Genomic DNA, 20,154 nt, shown 5'->3' with positions numbered 1-20,154 from the left:
CTGAAATTGTCAGGGAATGTACAGGTATGGCCCCCGGTTAAAATAGGCTACAAATTTTGTTGAATTTCGGAAGGGGCGGTGTACTTCCCCTATACCGTATTTCTTTAAACATGTTATATCTATATAAATAAAAATTAAATGTCGTTCGTTAGTAATGGCATCAGTTGAGAACGGCTGCACCGATTTCGATAATTCTTTCTGTAAAATGTGCGTCATAATCCGACTTGGGTTTTTATGCAACGAAATTTTGACCACGCCCACTTTTACACCTACTTTTCCAATTTTTGTCATTCCTACAAAACCTACTGAACCGATTTTTCTGAAATTGCCAGGGAATGTAGAGGGATGGCACCCGGTTAAAATAGGCTACAAATTTTGTTGAATTTCGGAAGGGGCGGGGTACTTCCCCTATACCATATTTCCTTAAAAATGCTATATCTATACAAATAAAAATCAAATGTCGTTCGTTGGTAATGGCATCACTTAAGAACGGCTGGGCCGATTTCGATAATTCTTTCTGTAAAATGTGCGCCATAACCCGACTTGGGTTTCTATGCAAATTTTGACCACACCCACTTTTACGCCCACTTTTTTCAATTTTTCTCATTTCTACAAAAACTAATGAACCTATTATTCTGAAATTGCCAGGGAATGTACAGGGATGGCACCCGGTTAAAATAGGCTACAAATTTTGTTGAATTTCAGAAGGGGCGGGGCACTTCCCCTATACCCTGTTTCTTTAAAAATGCTATATCTATATAATCACATATCATTTTTTTAATTTCGGAGAGGGCGGGGTATGTCCCCCATGCCTTATTTTTATAAAAACCCTATTTTATCACGCCCGCTTTTTAAATACGTTACATACCCAAAACTACTGAACCGATTTTCCTGAAAATTTCAGAGAATGTACAGGGAGGACCCGTGGTTAAAATAGCTTCATCTGGTATATAAGATGTACATTATAAGAAGGTGGAAGGACGACACAGTTGGCCCTTAAGTTGCCACTGAACATTCATGTGAATGAAGGGCACATATGCAATATTAAATATAAGTTATCACCTGCAACGAATTTACAATGGCACATAATAATTTAAGAAGCAATTAACCTTTAGATTTCAGACAAACACTTTCAGGTATACTATTCCAGCAGATGAAGTAAATGCATGCCTCAAGTCATCAGCTTTTTGGCGGTATGTTAAAATTGCATATCGACACAAACAAATCTGAAGATTTTTTATTTTTAATCACTTGCAGACCTCGACTAATTAGGGATGCATTAAAAAATACAATCGCTGACTTAAGGTAAAATAAAAGTGCTTCAAGGTCCAGCAACGCGGACCGGGTCGGATGGTATAAAAAACAAGTAAAAAAGTGTCAGTCGGCTTTGCCGACAGATAGATACCCTCAGCCAATGTGAAGCGAAACTTTCACCTCCTGACAGATCGAATGTATTTAAGGTCTCTTTAGAATTTTGTGGCCCTTTTTGGACATTTGAACTTGCCGACAAAAATGTGGATTAGGAATTAACTGCACTAAGACACAAATGTTGAACTTTTGTAGGGCATGTACCCTTAGGGAGGCCCGATATGGGCCATTTTAAAAGTTAAACTAAAATATTAGGAGATCCAAAGTTTGAACCAAATTGGTTGCCACATTCAAGTGATATCGTCCTAGCATTTTAGTGCCATTTTTTAAATATTGGGGAGAAGTACCGAAAGTTGTGGACCGTTATGGCACAAGAAACTAAGTTTGGATATAATATGACGAAGACCAAATGTTGGACCAAATCGGTTGAACAGTTCGAGAGTTATCGTGCTCTCCGACCGCCACATATGGTGACACAGGGGTTTTTTACACCTTTCGGACTGTTTTCCCAAGAAATATGGACTTGCCCCTGAAAAAGCTTTTACCGTCGTAATGGAGGTAGCGAATGCAAATAGCTTCAACAAAAATCAAAGTGATTCGAGAGCAGGTCTTAAAGTGAGGTCTTAAAGTGACATTTTGTGTGAGAGGTACCAGAAGGAGTAGACAAATATAGTCCATATTCGAACCTGATCTATAACTGGTAGATATATTAGGATGTGCAAAGTATGGACTTCACCGGTCATTCCCTTCAAGAGTTATCGTGCGCAAAATTTTTCCGAACATTTTTGAAGTTTTGTGGGGAGGTATCTGAAGGAGTGGACCGATATAGCCCATCTTCGAATTTAAACTATGTTTTGACAAAATATTACGAAGGCCAAATTTTGGACCGAATAGACAGATCCGTTGCACAGTGGATCCACTTGTATGGAGAAAGTGGCCAAAAATATTTAGAGTGTAAAAATCAAGTCAATGCGCCGGTTACAGCTTTGTGCTGCTGCAAAGAGTGTTTTAAGAAACCACGAGCGTAACATTCTCCCCCCTTTCCCCTCTGGAGGGGGTATACGGTGAGAATTGTTTTATGCTGTTAATATAAAAGGACATGAACTAAGGTCGCAACATTTCTTCTTCTTGCCACTGATGCCAATTATGTTAATGTACGTGGTCAGATAACAGAGTTATACGCGAATATATCCATAGAAACCCTATTCTAGGGCTGCTTTAGTCAGCGACCCACCATTTATAGTCTGGCACTAGATAGCAGCTGATTTTAATACTGAATAATCTTAAACCAATGACCTATTTTGGAAAATTATTCCCGAGGTGGGCACTGGTGGGCATCATGACTAAAACCTTAGGTAAAATTTAAGCATGTCATCGAATCGGCATTACAAAATACACTAAGAAAATATGCAGCTAACTAGAATTTCACAACACGCTAAAAAACTATTTTCTAATGAAAATTAAACTATTACCTCCTCCTTCAAAATCCACTATAATATTTTGCTATACGTATTAGTTTCGCGATATTTTGAATATATTTACTTGCACATAAAATATGGGTTGTATTCACAACAAAAAATATTAGTCAAATGTTCCGACTTTTGAAGCTATTCTTAAGAAGATCGCGTTCGAATGAAACAAAAACTAATATATTTTTAAAAAGGCCCATGTCATAGCTGTCGGAGTTGCCAGATGTTGTACCAAAATTTTGATGTTGTACCAATGGGTGGAACCACTGTGCGTTGGAGGGTTATCTTGCGCTCCAACCACTACACATGGTGTCACCTACTTGCACCTGATGAAACTTGTACCATCGTATGGGGGGAGTGAATACAAGTTGCTGCAACAAAAAACAAAGCGATTTGAGAGCAAGTCCTAAAATGAACTTATCCGAAATTTTGTGTGGGAGGTACCCGAAGCAGTGGGCCGATTAAGTCCATATTGAAACTTTTGTGGGGGAGGTACCTGAAGGAGTGGACCTATATGACCCATCTTCGAACTTAAATCAAATCTGGACAAAATATTTCGATACCCAAAATTTGAACCGAATCGATTGATCCGTTCGAGAGTTATCGTGCGCACCAGCCAGCCAGACAGACAGACAGACGGACAACAGACAGACAGACAGACGGACGGACATTGGTAGATCTACTCAAAATTGTCTGAAACGGATATCGTACAAACATACTTGGGGTCTAAAACCATTATTTCGATGAGGCACATTTTTGGTCGTATCAAAGTGTAAATACCCTCTTTAGCCTAAAGGCTGAGGGTATAATAAAACATAAAATTTTGTTTTTCAAAATAGTCAGGCTTAATCCCATAGTCGTTGTTTTAATATTTTATTAAAACAACTTTAATTTATTAGTGGGGAAAAATTTGTGATGTTTACCAAGGGGTAAGGCAGGAAAGACTATAGTTTCATATCTCGTCACAGATCTTCATCAGTTGAAAAACAAAATAGAAGTCGTCATCCCAAATAAAAAACGCCAACCCTCCTAATTGTGAGACCGGGCACCGTCGAAATGTTTTTTACTGCTGTAGTATGCAATACCAACAAATTAGTAATGTGTTTTTTCGTCGAGAATCGACGAACGCATAGCAGTGGGAAAGATTTGGGTTTGTTTGCAATTGAAGTTGCTCGAGTTTAGGTAGTGCCAAAGAAATTCTCGATCAGAGTGTTTCTTTGCACACGTATCTATTTCAGCGGGCAATTGACATTTGGGTATAAAAAGTTTCTTGTTGAAAAACAAGAAACAAGGGAACTGATGAAGATCTGTGGCGAGATCTGAAACTATAGTCTTCCCTGCCTTACCCCTTGGTAAACATCGCCATTTTTTTCCCACTAATAAATTAAAGTTGTTTTAATTATGTATATATTAAAAAAACGACTATGGGATTAAGCCTGACTATTTTGAAAAACAAAATAGAAGTCGTCATCCCAAGTGAAAAACGCAAACCCTCCTAAAATATAAAATTTTAAATATAAAATATAAAAAATAAAATATAATATATAAAGAATAAAAAATAATATATAAAATATAAAATTTAAAAAATAAAATATAAATTATAAAAAAAATAAAATATAAAATATAAAAAAATAATATATAAAATAAAAATAAATAAATTTAAAATACAAAGTATAAAATATGAAATTTAACATATAAAATATAAGATATAAAATATAAGGTATAAAAAATAAAATTTAATATATAAAATATAGAGCATAAAATAAAAAATTTAAAATATAGAATACAAAAAATATAACATATAAAATTTAAAAAATAAAATATCAAATTTAAAATATAAATTGTAAAACGTAAAATATAAAGTATAAAATATCAAAAATAAAATGTAATATGTGAAATATAAAATTAAAATACAAAAAATTTAAATATAAAATATAAAATTTTCAATATAAAATATAAAATTTTCAATATAAAATATAAACAATAAAATATAATATTTAAAATATAAAATATGAAAAAACAAAATATAAAATATAAAAAAAATAATATACAAAATATAAAATTTAAAATATAAAATACAACATATAGAATATAAAGTATTAAATAAAAATTACAAAATATAAAACAAAATCTAAAATATAAAGCATCAACTTTAAAACATAAGATATAAAATATATAATATTAAATGCAAATTAAAAAATATAAAAAATAAAATATAATGTATAAAATATAAAAAACTATATAAATAAAAATATAAGATATAATATGTAAAGTATAAAATATAAAATATTATGTATAAAACACAAAAATTAAAATAAAATATATGTAAAATATAAAATTTAAATATAAAAAATAAAATATAAATATAAAAAATAAAAAAATGAAATATAAAAAATAAAATATGAAATATAAAAAGTAAAATATAAAAAAGTATAACATATAAAATATGATATATAAGACATAAAATATAAAGCAAAAAATATTACATTTAAATTATAAAATAACGAATATAAAATATATAATTTTAAATATAAATTATAATATATAAAATATAAAAAATAAGTTATAAAATATTAAAAATAAAATACAAAATATAAAGTATAAAATATAAAGCATAAATATAAAATTTAAATTATAAAATATTGGATTAAATTATAAAATATAAACAATAAAATGTAGAATATAAAAAATAAAATATAACATATAAAATATAAAGCATAAAATATAAAATTTAAGATATAAATATTATATATTTTAAAAATAAATTAAAAAAATAAAATATAAATTTAAAATGTAAAAATATAAAATCTAAAAAAATAAACTATTAAAATACAAAATATAAAAAATAAAAATATTTTTTTATATTTAAAGCTTTCGGGCTATTATCGAGAAAAGGTCCTAAATATAGTGACACTTTGAACCCTCTTCTGGAAATAGTATAAAAATATTGACCATAACCAAATGAATTATTTGTTATTTTTAAACGTTTAAGACTCATATAAATTTTTTTTGTCCCCTCTTCGAGTATGACACCAGCTATTAGCAGCAAATTTAAGATTTTGTCGTGTTTTTTCGTTTTTCTTTCGCATTATTTTCAAAACAAACATTAACCGAAGACAATATTTTCACTGCATATTTTCTGGTTACTGTTACACAACGAATAACAATTCAAATTATGCCCTGGAAGAAGAAAACGACGACGATGGAGAAGAGTCAAAGAAACTAACAATGCAAATTGACATTGCAAATTGCATTAAAAGATGTTGGCAAAACTTTGTCATTGTTTTTGTATGTTTTTGTTGTTGGTGGCTGAAATTGTGGTTACATATTGCCAAACAAAGGCACTGCAAGGGAAGAATGTCAGTCGTCTTTGTTTCCAACCTTACCCACAAAGACTGCCGCCTATCTAAAAACAAAGAATCGTGTATGATCTGCACATACACACAGACATAGTTTTTAAGCGGCAATCTGTAATATGTCGGCAACTTAGTTTACATAGTTGAAATGCCAGTTCTTTCTTCTACTTATTTTGCCTTCTTTGTTTTTTTTTTTCTTTCGTTTCTTTGTCACCAATTTTGCATCCGTTAGAATGCCTTCCGTTAAAGTTGGTTATTGGTTCGGTTGGATTGTTTGTTATTGTTTGTCTAGTTACAGGCAGTGTTATTTGTTAGGCTTTCCTTAGGATTTTTCGCGCATCATGATGCCTTAGATTCAACCCTGCAAGAACTTTGGCAATTTGCAAGACTTAGGAAATATGTACATATATATATAATTTGGTTTCTTGCAAAGTTTTTTTTCGGTGAGTGTATGTGTGTGTTTTTGTTCTAAAACTATTGACCACAAAAATAAAGCTTTCTTTTGTTGTTGGGCGGCCCATTTTCGGACACCTCTCGAATAACAAACGAAAAGAAGCGTCATCATAAGACTCTGTCATGGTGTAAAGTATTTGATTTATGAAGCACGTGTTGCACAACGCTTGTTGGAAAGTACACATACAGAAACATCCATAGTTGTGTGAGGCCAAGGTAATAACCAGCCTGAGGATTCATTTATGAGTGACGTTTAAAAGTTTATGGTGTGCTTTTGTCTTCCCGTTTATTTTTTGTTATTTTTTTGGATTGGGGAAACTTTTGACACTTATAATGGAGAACAATTTGCATTTTGAGAATTGATAACAGTTTGTTGGAATATTTGCAGCTTAAATGTGGAACGAATGCATAAAATTGTTCGGGAGACAAATGTTCTTAACGAGTTGAAAAAAATATTTTCTTTTAAAAGGATGCAGTGAATTTGATTAGAGGGTGAATAAATTTAGAGATAGGTTTGAGAAAATCAAACGCTTTTGATATGCTGAGTAAAAAGGCGAAAAGACATAAATCATCTGCTATATATCCTCAGTCCAACCCCAAAAAAAAAGAAAACCTAATAGTAGATGACAAAATAAGTTTTGAAAGCTTCCACAAGGATAAGGTCCACGCGTTTCTGGGGGGAGGAATCAGAAAAAGTGAACCTAATTATTCCATATTTAATATTTAATATTTAATATTTAATATTCAATATTTAATATTTAATATTTAATATTTAATATTTAATATTTAATATTTAATATTTAATATTTAATATTTAATATTTAATATTTAATATTTAATATTTAATATTTAATATTTAATATTTAATATTTAATATTTAATATTTAATATTTAATATTTAATATTTAATATTTAATATTTAATATTTAATATTTAATATTTAATATTTAATATTTAATATTTAATATTTAATATTTAATATTTAATATTTAATATTTAATATTTAATATTTAATATTTAATATTTAATATTTAATATTTAATATTTAATATTTAATATTTAATATTTAATATTTAATATTTAATATTTAATATTTAATATTTAATATTTAATATTTAATATTTAATATTTAATATTTAATATTTAATATTTAATATTTAATATTTAATATTTAATATTTAATATTTAATATTTAATATTTAATATTTAATATTTAATATTTAATATTTAATATTTAATATTTAATATTTAATATTTAATATTTAATATTTAATATTTAATATTTAATATTTAATATTTAATATTTAATATTTAATATTTAATATTTAATATTTAATATTTAATATTTAATATTTAATATTTAATATTTAATATTTAATATTTAATATTTAATATTTAATATTTAATATTTAATATTTAATATTTAATATTTAATATTTAATATTTAATATTTAATATTTAATATTTAATATTTAATATTTAATATTTAATATTTAATATTTAATATTTAATATTTAATATTTAATATTTAATATTTAATATTTAATATTTAATATTTAATATTTAATATTTAATATTTAATATTTAATATTTAATATTTAATATTTAATATTTAATATTTTATATTTAATATTTAATATTTAATATTTAATATTTAATATTTAATATTTAATATTTTATATTTAATATTTAATATTTAATATTTAATATTTAATATTTAATATTTAATATTTAATATTTAATATTTAATATTTAATATTTAATATTTAATATTTAATATTTAATATTTAATATTTAATATTTAATATTTAATATTTAATATTTAATATTTAATATTTAATATTTAATATTTAATATTTAATATTTAATATTTAATATTTAATATTTAATATTTAATATTTAATATTTAATATTTAATATTTAATATTTAATATTTAATATTTAATATTTAATATTTAATATTTAATATTTAATATTTAATATTTAATATTTAATATTTAATATTTAATATTTAATATTTAATATTTAATATTTAATATTTAATATTTAATATTTAATATTTAATATTTAATATTTAATATTTAATATTTAATATTTAATATTTAATATTTAATATTTAATATTTAATATTTAATATTTAATATTTAATATTTAATATTTAATATTTAATATTTAATATTTAATATGTTATTTTTTTATTTTATATTTGTTATTTTATGTTTTATATTTTATATGTTTTTTATATATTTTATTTTTATTTTATATTGTATGGTATTTTAATATATATTAATATATTATATTTAACATTTTATATTTTAGTTTCCTTTGAGGTTTCAAAATTATTAAAATTCTCTATCTAATAAAATTTACAGCATGTCTTCTATTTTTTCACTCCTCTTTCATAATCCCACCGATTTTTCTTTTAATTACTTTTTGTGTTGTTAATAAAGTCTAGCTTCCTGTAGGAAATGTTGCTACATCATAGGTGTATTTCTCCCTATGTAAGTGATAGCCTAAATACATACATAGGAACACTGCAGGATAGCTAGAGGACAATAAAAATCTATTACTTACCACAGTTTTGAGCCTTTGTTGCTGGCGACAAGGATGAAGGTGACAATACATTAACATAGCCATCATTGCTGTCACCATCAGCGTCGTTACTTTTTCCAACGCCACCAGCCTCATCGCCATCATTATTATTGTGATTGTTGTCGGCGGTTGTTGCAGTAATGGCTATGTCTACAATGTCAGCACTTCCAATCTGCAACGATGATGATGATGATGATGGACTGCAACTGACTTTGCCCATATTGTCAGCAGTAGTTTCAGGGAGAAAATTGTTGCCTTTCAGCTCAGCCTTAGCAACAGCAGCAGGAGTGAAACCATAATCATCATTATTATCACTGTCATCTATTAAGATCGTGGTGTTATTGTCTTGCTTCGAAGGAATTTCCTCGTTGCCATTACCACCATCATCATCAGTAGTAGTGGCGGCGACATTGTTGTTGCTATCATCATTGTCGTCGTCATCGCTAGTTTGCCCTTTGATATCGTTGACTTGTCCTGTTGTTGTTGCTGTTGGTTGGCAAGAACTATCCACTGCTGCTGCTGCTGCTGCTGCTGTGGTGGCTTTGGTTTCCAACGACCCTTTTGTGGTTGTCACAGATTGCTTGATTGTGTTGGGATTGTCAGGCAGCTCCAGCTCCTGCTGGTTTATGGACACTTTATTTGCAACAATTGTTGCCGTGGATGCTACTGGTGAGCTGTTGGGTGTATTGTGTTGCTCGTTCTGCCCGGGTAATGTTGGTTGTGAGAACGTGGCAAATAACTTTTCATAATCTAGTTGGAATTCCATATTTGTTGGCATCAACTCATTATCTAGTGTTTCCACAGTATCTTCATGTTCCTCATCCTCCACCTCCTCCTGCTCACCCTCATTGTGGTTGTCTTCCTCATCGCTGGCATTTTCATTTATGTGAAGTGTGGTTGTATTGTTGTAAAGTTGTTGTTGTTGTTCCTGCTCCTGTAGTTGTTTTGTTACCATTTCCGAATCTAACTGTAACTTTTCCAACAACATGGCTTGTATGAATTGTTCATCATAATGAATTTGAACTTCATGTTGATGTAAAGTCGCTTCCATGTCTTCCTCATGACTTGCCTCCAGTCCACCCTTGTCACTGTGTTTGCGTCTGTAGTATTCATAGTTAAGGCCAGACGATTGTGGTGTATTGTCTTCATCTTCACTCTCATCATTGGTAACTTCTTCAGCCTCGGTTTCCGTTTCAGCATATTCTTCTTCTTCATCCTCTTCGTCTACCATAAATTGTACCTTTTTACGGGCCTGAGGTAAAGAAACGTAGAACTGGGAATTGGCAGCATTGACTGATGTGGAGTTGGTAGCCTGATGGCGCCTGGAATTTGTGGGTGTACCAGTTTTTGAGTCACATTCTTTTGTCTTTGAGGTTGTTGTGCCAGTTGTGTGAGTTGTTGGTTTGTCTGTCGGAGATGAAATCTCCCCATTTTCAGAAGTCTTTGATGTGGGTCTCTTTAAAATTGATTTGATATTGTAGGTTGGTGTCACGGTCACGGTAACAGTCGGTTCTTCTTCTTCCTCTTCGGATATAGTGGCAGCAGATTTTATTTCTTGCATTTCTGCCTGATTGCTGCCCTGGTTGGCGGCTGCCTTATTGCTGCGTGGAGGTCTTTTAGGTTCAACTTTGGAGGAATTTCCAGTTTGTGTAACCTGTAGCGTGTCGGGTCTATTGGTCTTGCTTGTGGCTGAAGATGAGGATAGTTCAGTTTCTTTGGATTTTTGTGTCACATTTTCGTTGCTGGTCTGAGGCATCAGCGACTTGGGCGTTTGTCCGGCTTCACCCAGGCTAATACGTTGCCCCGCAATGGCCTGTACATTGGCATAATTGGGTTTCTTGTTTTTGAGATTTGTTTGAGACGTCATACTAGACGTTGTATTGGTCTGTTGCTCCTCGGCTTTCTTTGAGGTTTCTGCTTTTTGCGGTGGCTTTGTTTGCCTAACAAAAGGCGGAGGTTCATCTTCGAGCAGGGCAGCATCTTGAACGTTGAAATCATCATTTGGTGGCATAAACTCATTTTGTGAGAATTGTAATTTTTGTTTCCTCAGGGATTTTTTGGAGTTCTCTGACGATGGAGAGTTGGCAGGACCGCCGTTCGATGGGCCAGAGCTATAGAACTCGCCTGAGGATCTGGCAGGAATTTGGGCATTTATTGAGATCAGGTCGTAGGGATTGACATTACAACGTAAAATGGATTTGCGGTTATGGCTGCTGGCAGCTGAAGATGACTGCTGGGCAGTGGCCACCATGTCTTCAGATTCCATTAACCAGGAATCGTCTAAGGACTCCAAGGCCTTGGAGCTCTCATGGTTGGTGGTTAATAAAGCTTTAGGTTGATTTCTGGTACGAGATCTACCCCTAACAGGGCTGGCGCTTCTGCCACGACTACGTGACTTGTCTTTGCTGCCACTGCTGCCAGCTGCCGAGGCTTTGGTAGGTGTCCCTGGTTCGGGTGACAACAGTCGGGTGCGGCGCATCAAATCATAAGGATCCTTTTGGGGATCCAAAATGGTGGGCCTTTGTTTTTTACTGCTACTCACCACTCGTACCGTGGCCGATGGGCCAACTGGCCTTAATTTCGGCACCAGCGGCATACTTCCCTGCAGCCTAACGGTACCACCCAAATTTGCCAATGGCAGACGAGTACCTTTACACTTCTTACAGATACTTGGTTTCTTCACAGTGCGGCCTTTAGTGCCGCTCAGGTACTCGGGACAAGAGCAAAGGACCACAGCCACCGCTGGTGTGGCAGTGGCGGCCAATTGTGGCCTATCGGTGGGGGCAAATATGGCGGCGGCATGAGGATGCCCAGCAGCAGCAAAATGACCATAGGCTGGATGATAAATTCCGGCTGGTCTAACAGGTACACCGCGTACTGTACCATAAATCCAGGGTTCTGCGGCAAATTTCATTGAACGTCCCGTCATATAATCATAAACGGGACCTGCTGCTCCTCCTCCCCCTCCACCGCCACCTCCATGATAATCGCTTAAAGGTAAATGCATTACAGTGGCTGGAGTTATATGATATTGTTGCTGAGCTAAGGATAGAGCAGAATGGATGTTGGCATTATGTGCAACGTGAGTTGCTTCCAAGTTATGTTGCTGCAATAGTTGTTGTTGTTGCTGGTGGTGTTGTTGTAGTGCTAAGGGTAATGGCAAGTTGGGCGTTGTACTTGAAGTTATCGATGGTGGTGGTGTTGTTACCGATGTGGTGCCGTTGTTTGTTGTTGGGAATTGTGATTTTTCGTTTTTATGGATTTTGAGCCTTTGACTCCAGGTCTTCTTTGATTTGTCATACATGAGAATATGCTGAAACAAAAACAAATATTTGTCAATCTAAGAGCATGGATCAATGTTTCCGATGATGATGATGCTGATGATGACTTGGTCTTACCTTATTTGAGTTTTTGCATACATAATCCCCCTATTGAGATATCAAGGTTGAATTTGGTTGTGGTTCATCCAAGAATAACGACATTTGATGATACTATGGGATGTCAACATAAAATCTGTGGCAAAGAAGAAGAACAAGATGAGAGTACATTAGTTAATGGAAATTTTAAAGTTGTTTGTTTGGTAAAAATTCAATGGATTTTTAATGTGAAAATTAAAATTTATCAAAGGAATATTCAAAGTGTCTCCAAATATTCATTGTTTTTCGATATCTCCAAAGATATCTCTTGGTTTTGGTCCTGCGGAAAGTTGTTGGAAGCTAAAATAAAAATGTAAAAAAATCAACATCAAATTTGTTGTTATTACATTACCACCTTCATCTCTCCACAGAATAACAAATAAAATATGCTCAACACCCTTCATTTCTCACTTCCTGGCAATGTTTATTTATTATGCTTAACGAATTTTTCATTCCTTCCTACCATGAAGGGAACAACAAAAACAAATAGATAAAAAAGAAAGACAAAAGAAAAGACAAATAAAACACGATGGGGAAGCATTCCCTCATGGAACAGCCGCTGATTGTATTAGAAATGGAAAAGAGCCTCAGGAAACAAATAACAAACAGGGGAGAAAAGAAAATAAAAATTAGTAAGAAAGTATTCGTCAGCTGTGCCGACAGAGATATACCCTCAGCCTATGTGAATTGAAACTTTCACCTATGGAAAGATCGAATGTATTTAGGGTCGTTTCTGAATTGTTGACCGTTTGTGGACACTCGAACTTGCCGACAAAAATGTAGATTAGGATTTATGTTCAAAAATGTTGCCGAGAAGATACTTAAAGGAATAGATTGACATAGTCCATTATGGAAGTGGATCTTATTTTGGGAGTAATATCTTTTCGATAGATACCGCGGCCACAAGTCTTTTAAGTGAGTCATCGTGTAACTTTTGGAACAGTATGCCAAGAAGCATGGCCTTGTCCACGGAAAACATAATATCGCTGTAAACAGGACCACAACGAACAGCATCGGTATACATTTCAAAAGGATCTTCGAACGGACCCTAAACTGTACTTGGACAAAAATTTTGAACTTTTGTGGGAGAGGTACCCTAAGGACAGGGCCGATATGGGCCATTTTTGAAGTTAAACTAAAATAATAATTGTTCCACAAACATCCCAGATAGGACAAGGGAGACTTATCTCAACTAAAAACTAAACTAAAATTGGACAGCAATAAAATCGACTCGAGGGTGATCGGGTGGTATAGTTGGCTCGATGTCAAGGAGAGGACCGATGTGGGCCATCTTTGAAGTTAAACTAAAATTGGACAGCATTAAAATCGACTCGAGGGTGATCGGGTGGTATAGTTGGCTCGATGTCAATTAGGTTGTAGTCGACACGAAGGAAATCTGGTGTGTGGCTCGGTTGTGAAATATTCGCTTATTCTCGGCTACAAGGTAGTCACGAGATTTACTCGGCTCAGAAGTATTAAGATGCTGTCAGGATAGAGTTCGTTTATTAGAATATAGCTATAATGATTGAGTTATCAATGGGTTTAGACTTTACGGAAAGGGATCTAACCTAGAGCTTGAAGCGTGTTAAGCGTAGCAAGCTTACTAAGAGTTTGCTAAGATATATTAAGGTGCTGTCGGCATAGAGTTCGTATAGTCCGAGCAAGCTAAAAACGTTGGGCTGTCTATGATCTTGGGGCTTACTAGAAGTTTGGAAGGTGCTAAGTACTTACTTACTTAGCTGGCCCATTACAGAGCATTTGTTCTATAGGCCGAACTAAGAAAAGATCTCCAATTCTCTCTATTTGTTGCTTCGCTTTCTGGAATACCGCGCCTTTTCATCTCATCATCCACTTGTATGCGCCATCTATTCCTTGGCCTGCCAATTCTGCGTGCACCGCCAAGCGGTCCGTGTTTTTACACCTTTTTAGCGGGGTCATCATCGCTCATTCTTATGATATGGCCTAGCCAACGCAATCGCTGCATCTCGATACGTTTAACACTATTGATGTCGTTGTACAGCAGATACAGCTCGTGGTTCATGCGATGTCGATATTCACCGTCAACGCAGATTGGTCCGTAGATCTTTCGAAGAATTTTTCTCTCAAACACACCAAGCACTGCCATGTCTGCTTGCGCAAGTACCCAGGCTTCGGAGCCATACATCAGCACGGGTAGTATCAGTGTTTTGTAGAGCGTTATTTTTGTTTGACGAGATGTGGCTTTGTTTTTAAACTGCTTACTTAAACCAAAGTAGCATCTATTGGCCAATACAATTCTTCTTTTTATTTCACAACTGTTGTCGTTTGTTGTGTTTACGGAGGTGCCGAGGTAGACGAAGTCTTTTACTACCTCAATATTATAGGAACCAACTTCCACAGTCGGTCCGAGCTCAATGGACGCATTGCTCGTCGACACCATCAACTTGGTCTTCTCACCGTTTACCGCCAGACCCACTTTAGCAGATTCTTCTTCGACCTTCATAAAGGTATCAGTTACTTCTTTACTTGTCTATATCATCAGTATAAGCAAGTAACATGTGACTATTGGTGTATATTGTGCCACTTCTTTTGACGTTTGCCTCTCGTATAACCTTTTCCAGCAGGATGTTCAAGAGATCACACGAAAGGCTGTCTCCTTGTCTGAAACCTCTTTTGGTACCAAACTCTTCGGAGAGGTTCTTTCCTATTTTAACTGAGGACCTCGTGTCAGTTAAAGTCATTTTGCAAAGCCGGATGAGTTTTGCGGGGATACCAAATTCAGACATGGCTTGGAATACCTTTGAACGCAGCGGTCTGTCGAAGGCTGCTTTATAATCGACAAAAAGGTGGTAGGTGTCGGTCTGCATCTCTTGGGTCTTCTCCAGGATTTGCCGCAGGGTAAATATCTGGTCAATAGTGGACTTACCAGGCCTAAAGCCACATTGGTATGGTCCAATGATCTCTTTGACCATAGGCTTTAGTCGTTCGCACAATATCCCTGACACGATCTTGTAGGCAATAGGGAGTAAACTTATGCCCCTATAGTTAGAGCATACAGTCTTATCTCCCTTCTTGTGGACGGGGCAAAGGATACTCAGGTTCCAATAGTCGGGTACTCGTTCATCCTGCCAGATGGTGCCAACTAGCTGATGAATACAACTTATCAGCGTGTCGCCTCCGGTTTTGAACAGCTCGGCTGGTAAGCCATCGGCTCCTGCTGCCTTATTATTCTTCAGCCGATTTATTGCTGTCTTTACCTCATCTTGGCTGGGCGGTATACATTCAATACCATCTTCTGGGATTGGGTCTGTGGTATCTTCGTCGTCTTCGCTGCTATTGGATACCAACAGATTTGAAAAATGTTCTTTCCATATCCTGAGTACACTATCTGTATCAGTTACCAAATTACCTTGCTGGTCTCTACAGGAGGATGTGCCTGTACCAAAGCCATCAGTTTGATGCTTGACTCTTTGGTAGAATTTTCGGACTTCATTCTGGCTCCTGTACATCTCGATTTTTTTCACCCTTCCGTTTTTCCATCTCTCTCGTTTTCCTGCGGAAAAGACGTTTCTCCTCTCTCCTTTTCTCCCTGTGTCTCTCTCGTGCGCTACGCGTTGCTACGGATTGTAAAGTAGCCCTATATGCCGCATTTTTCTCTTCGGTGGCAGCACGACACTCCTGATTATACCATGGATTCGTTGGTGGAGGCCTCTGGTATCCAAGTATGGATTTTGCGGCTGTTTGCATGGAGTGGGCAATGCTTTGCCATTGCGCTGATATGTTATCGGGATGAGGAGTGCTTTGATTAAGCAATTGGGCTAGTTAAGTGGAATATGCTGTTGCTATCTGTTGTGATTGCAGCTTACCGATGTCTAACTTTCGTGTTGTGTCTGTTCGTACTTTGTTTGCTACGTTTAAGCGGGTGTGTACCTTTGCTGCAACAAGGTAGTGGTCCGAATCAATGTTTGCGCCTCGGAACGATCGTACATAAAACACGCTCGATGAATGTCTTCCATCTATCACAATGTGATCAATTTGATTTCTTGTTTTCTAATCTGGATACAGACAGGTGCCCTTATGAATATCGAGATGATTAAATCTGGTACTGCTAACTACCATGTTTTTTGCAGCTGCAAAGTCTATCAGCCTCATACCATTGTCAGATGTTTCACTGTGGAGGCTGAATTTCCCGACTGTTGGACCAAAGATATTCTCCTTTCCAATTTTGGCATTAAAATCGCCTAGAATGATTTTAATGTCATGGGCAGGGCAACTGTCATATGTTTCTTTAAGCGCTCGTAAAATATATCTTTGGTCTGTTCGTCCTTTTCTTCAGTGGGAGCATGAGCGCAAATAAAGCTGATGTTGAAGAATTTAGCTTTTATTCGAATTGCAGCAAGTCTTTCATTCACTGGAGTGAAGCTGGATACCAGATGTTTTAGTCTCCGACTAACTACAAATCCGCAACCAAACTCATGCTTTACGTCATGGCAGCTATAATACAGTGCGTCACCTTTAGGTGTTGTTGTGACGTCTTTCCCAATCCATCGTTTTTCCTGTATGTCAGTAATATCGGCCTTGTACTTTTCAATTACGTCTGCCAATGCGAAGACTGCACCTTCTCTATAAAGAGTGCGAACATTCCAGGTGCAGATTCGCAGATCATGGTCCTTAAAACGTTTGGGGGGTTCGTCAACTTTAGAGGGGGTTGTTTTTCTTTTCTTTCGTTTTTTCATAGTATGCTGTTTTTTCTAGGGGAGGGTTACTAAGCCGACGCCCAAACCCAAGTTTTTAACGTTTTTATGGGAGAACGCGCGGCACATGTTAGCTCACTACCTTTAACGGGTGTTAAAGGCAGTTCCCCAGGTGACACCACGGGGAGGTCAGTGTCCACTTGAGATGAAAGAGGGACCAAGATAAATCCTGGGCTTTGCCATGTTAAAACCGGTCAGGACCGTTGCTTGGTATCTTCCATAATGTGCTAAGTACAAGTATATAACAAGACCTTGGATTGTACTAAGAACAGGGAGCTCGCTAAGAGCTTGGGGCGTGCTAAGCCCAAAGAGCTTTCTTAGAGCATGGGGCTTGTTAATAACTGCGAACGTGCTAAGCGTAGGGAGCTGCTAACTTGCTCTCGGGATAGGTTTTGATTATTCGGAGGTAGTTAAAGGCGTTGAGGTGTCTATGAGCTTGGAGCTTTCTAAGTTCAGGGATCTAACTAAGAGCTTGGGGAGTGCTAAAGTGCGCAAGGAGCATGCTATGAGCTATATCGTGTTAAGCGCATAGGGCTATCTAAGAGCTTGGAGCTTGCTAACAAGTGGGATCGTTCTAAGAGCATAGATCTTACTAAAAAGTGGGAGTTTGCTAAAAACGGACAGCGTGTTAAGCAGAGGTTCGACTTGGCAGACTAATACCAGTTAGCGATACTGCGGACGAGCAACACGTGAATGTTACTCGTGCTTTGTTGGCAGTATTCGACAACTTCGTTGAGGAAAATCAGAATATATATTCGAGCAGTAACACAAAGTGAATGAGAAATATTTCCCCAACACTGGCATTGAAGATCTTGAAGATCTATCCATCTTCTCCTAGAAGATCATTTGATATTCCCATTAGAAATTCACTAGTTCTTCTCACGGAAGTTCAATTGACCTCCTCATGGAAGATCGCTTTATCTTCTCAAAGAAGATCTCTTGTCCTACTCATGTAAGATAACTTGATCTTCTTATGGAAGATCACCTGATCTTCTCATGGAAGATCACCTGATCTTCTTTTCCTAGAGAATCACTTGATCAAAGAAGATCTCTTTATTTTAACAGAGAAAATCTCTCAGTCTTCCCATAGAAGATCACTCCGTTATTTCATAGAATACCACTTGGCCTTTTCAAGAGAATTCAGATCTTCTCCGCAATTTCTCAAAGAAGATCACTGGATCTTCTTAAACAAGATCTCTTGTCTTTCTCATAGAGGATCACATGTCCCTTGCATGACAGATCACCCGTCTTTCTCATGGAAAATATTTAGAACATCTCTTGTTCTTTTCATGGAAAATCACATCATCTTCTCATAGAAGATTACTTGATCTTCTCGTAGAAGATCTCTTGTCTTTTTCATTGATGTTTCCATAGAAGATCACTTGACTCATATACAATTTCTCCATTTTCTTATCGAATATCTCTCCATCTTCTTCTAGGAGATCATTTGTTATACTCATTAAAGGATTACTTGGTCTTCTCAAAGGATTACTTGGTCTTCTCAAAGGCTTACTTGGTCTTCGTTATTCTCAGTGGAAATTTACTTGGACTTTTCAAAAAAGATCACATGCCCCTCTCATAGAAGAGTACTTGATCTATTCATACTCGTAAATCTATGAGAGGACTATCTTTTGGTTTATTTGTAAACTAGCAAAGTACCCGCTATGCAGAAAGGATATACAAAACAAATAAGAAATATAAAATATAGAACGGTGAACATGGAAAATTTTTTGTACTAATACCTATTTTAATTGATATTTATTTTCATGTAAGTACTATTCGTACCACATAAGTCCTATTTTCCTCACGCCTACACATCAAGAGCCAGTCATAATTGTTGAGATATTTTATTTGGGGTGCTCAGCGCCAAGACGGCTTAACCCACCAACCGCGATCCTCATTTCCAGCTCTATCTGTTCCCCCAAAACCATTTATAGTACTATTTAATACTATTAATAATTTACGAACCTCCTCCTAATATTTCAAAATTCACTTTACACAATAACAAATTGTACCAAATCCTGTACCATATAGTACAATTCGTATATTTATGGTACATGTTTCCTAAATCTGACGTTATTACCAAATAACAACAGTAATCTTAATTCTAAATCTCACGAATCCAGGTCTATTTCGTATTCGAACCATCTTCGTACCCCTAAGACCACCAAATCCTAATTGTACCAAATTTAGTACTTTTTGTAAACATAAGTACGAATTTCCAAAACAAACTGCAACAGTAATCTCAATTCCAAATTTCAAGATTGCAGCTCTAGCCGTTCGCTCAAATCCAAATTGTACCAAATTTGGTACCATTTAGTACTTTTCGCATCCATAACCAAAAATTTCCAAAACTACCTCAATCCTACACTTCAACAGTAATCTTAATTCCAAATTTCAGGATTACAGCTGCATCCGATCACCGTAACCCAAATTATACCGAATTTGGTACCATTTAGTACTTTTCGTATCCAAAGTACGAATTTCCAAACCTACCTCTATCAACACTCCAACAGTAATCGTAATTCCGAATTTCAGGATTCCAAATGTATCAGATCACACAAATTAAAATTGTACCAAATTTGGTACCATTTAGTACTTTTCGTAACCATAACTAAAAAATTCTAACACTTCATCAATCCTACACACCAGCAGTAATCCCTATTCCGAATCTCGGGATTCCAGCTATATCCGTTCACCCAAATACAAATTGTACCAGATTTGGTACCATTTCGTACCCATAAGTACAAATTCTCAAAACTACCTC

At 34.7% G+C, this 20,154-nt stretch overlaps 1 protein-coding gene across 5 annotated transcripts in view; it reads right to left on the bottom strand.

The window, feature by feature from the left end:
• The window catches only part of RhoGEF64C (Rho guanine nucleotide exchange factor at 64C), a 516,396-nt gene that overhangs the window by 30,305 nt on the left and 465,937 nt on the right, over nucleotides 1–20,154 (bottom strand). For all 5 annotated transcript variants that reach the window (XM_073979768.1, XM_073979763.1, XM_073979766.1 and 2 more), the window contains 2 exons: nucleotides 12,637–12,751; nucleotides 9,221–12,551 (listed from right to left, as the gene is read on the bottom strand). In XM_073979768.1, coding sequence (XP_073835869.1) covers nucleotides 9,221–12,542 — 3,322 coding nt within the window. In that variant the 5' untranslated portion in view covers nucleotides 12,543–12,551; nucleotides 12,637–12,751. The remainder of the gene's footprint in view (nucleotides 1–9,220; nucleotides 12,552–12,636; nucleotides 12,752–20,154) is intronic.

Source organism: Musca autumnalis, unplaced genomic scaffold (genome assembly GCF_047663935.1).
Source record: "Musca autumnalis isolate F117 unplaced genomic scaffold, ASM4766393v1 scaffold_4, whole genome shotgun sequence".
NCBI classification, from domain to species: Eukaryota; Metazoa; Arthropoda; class Insecta; order Diptera; family Muscidae; genus Musca; species Musca autumnalis.
This window is presented reverse-complemented; position numbering and strand designations above follow the sequence as displayed.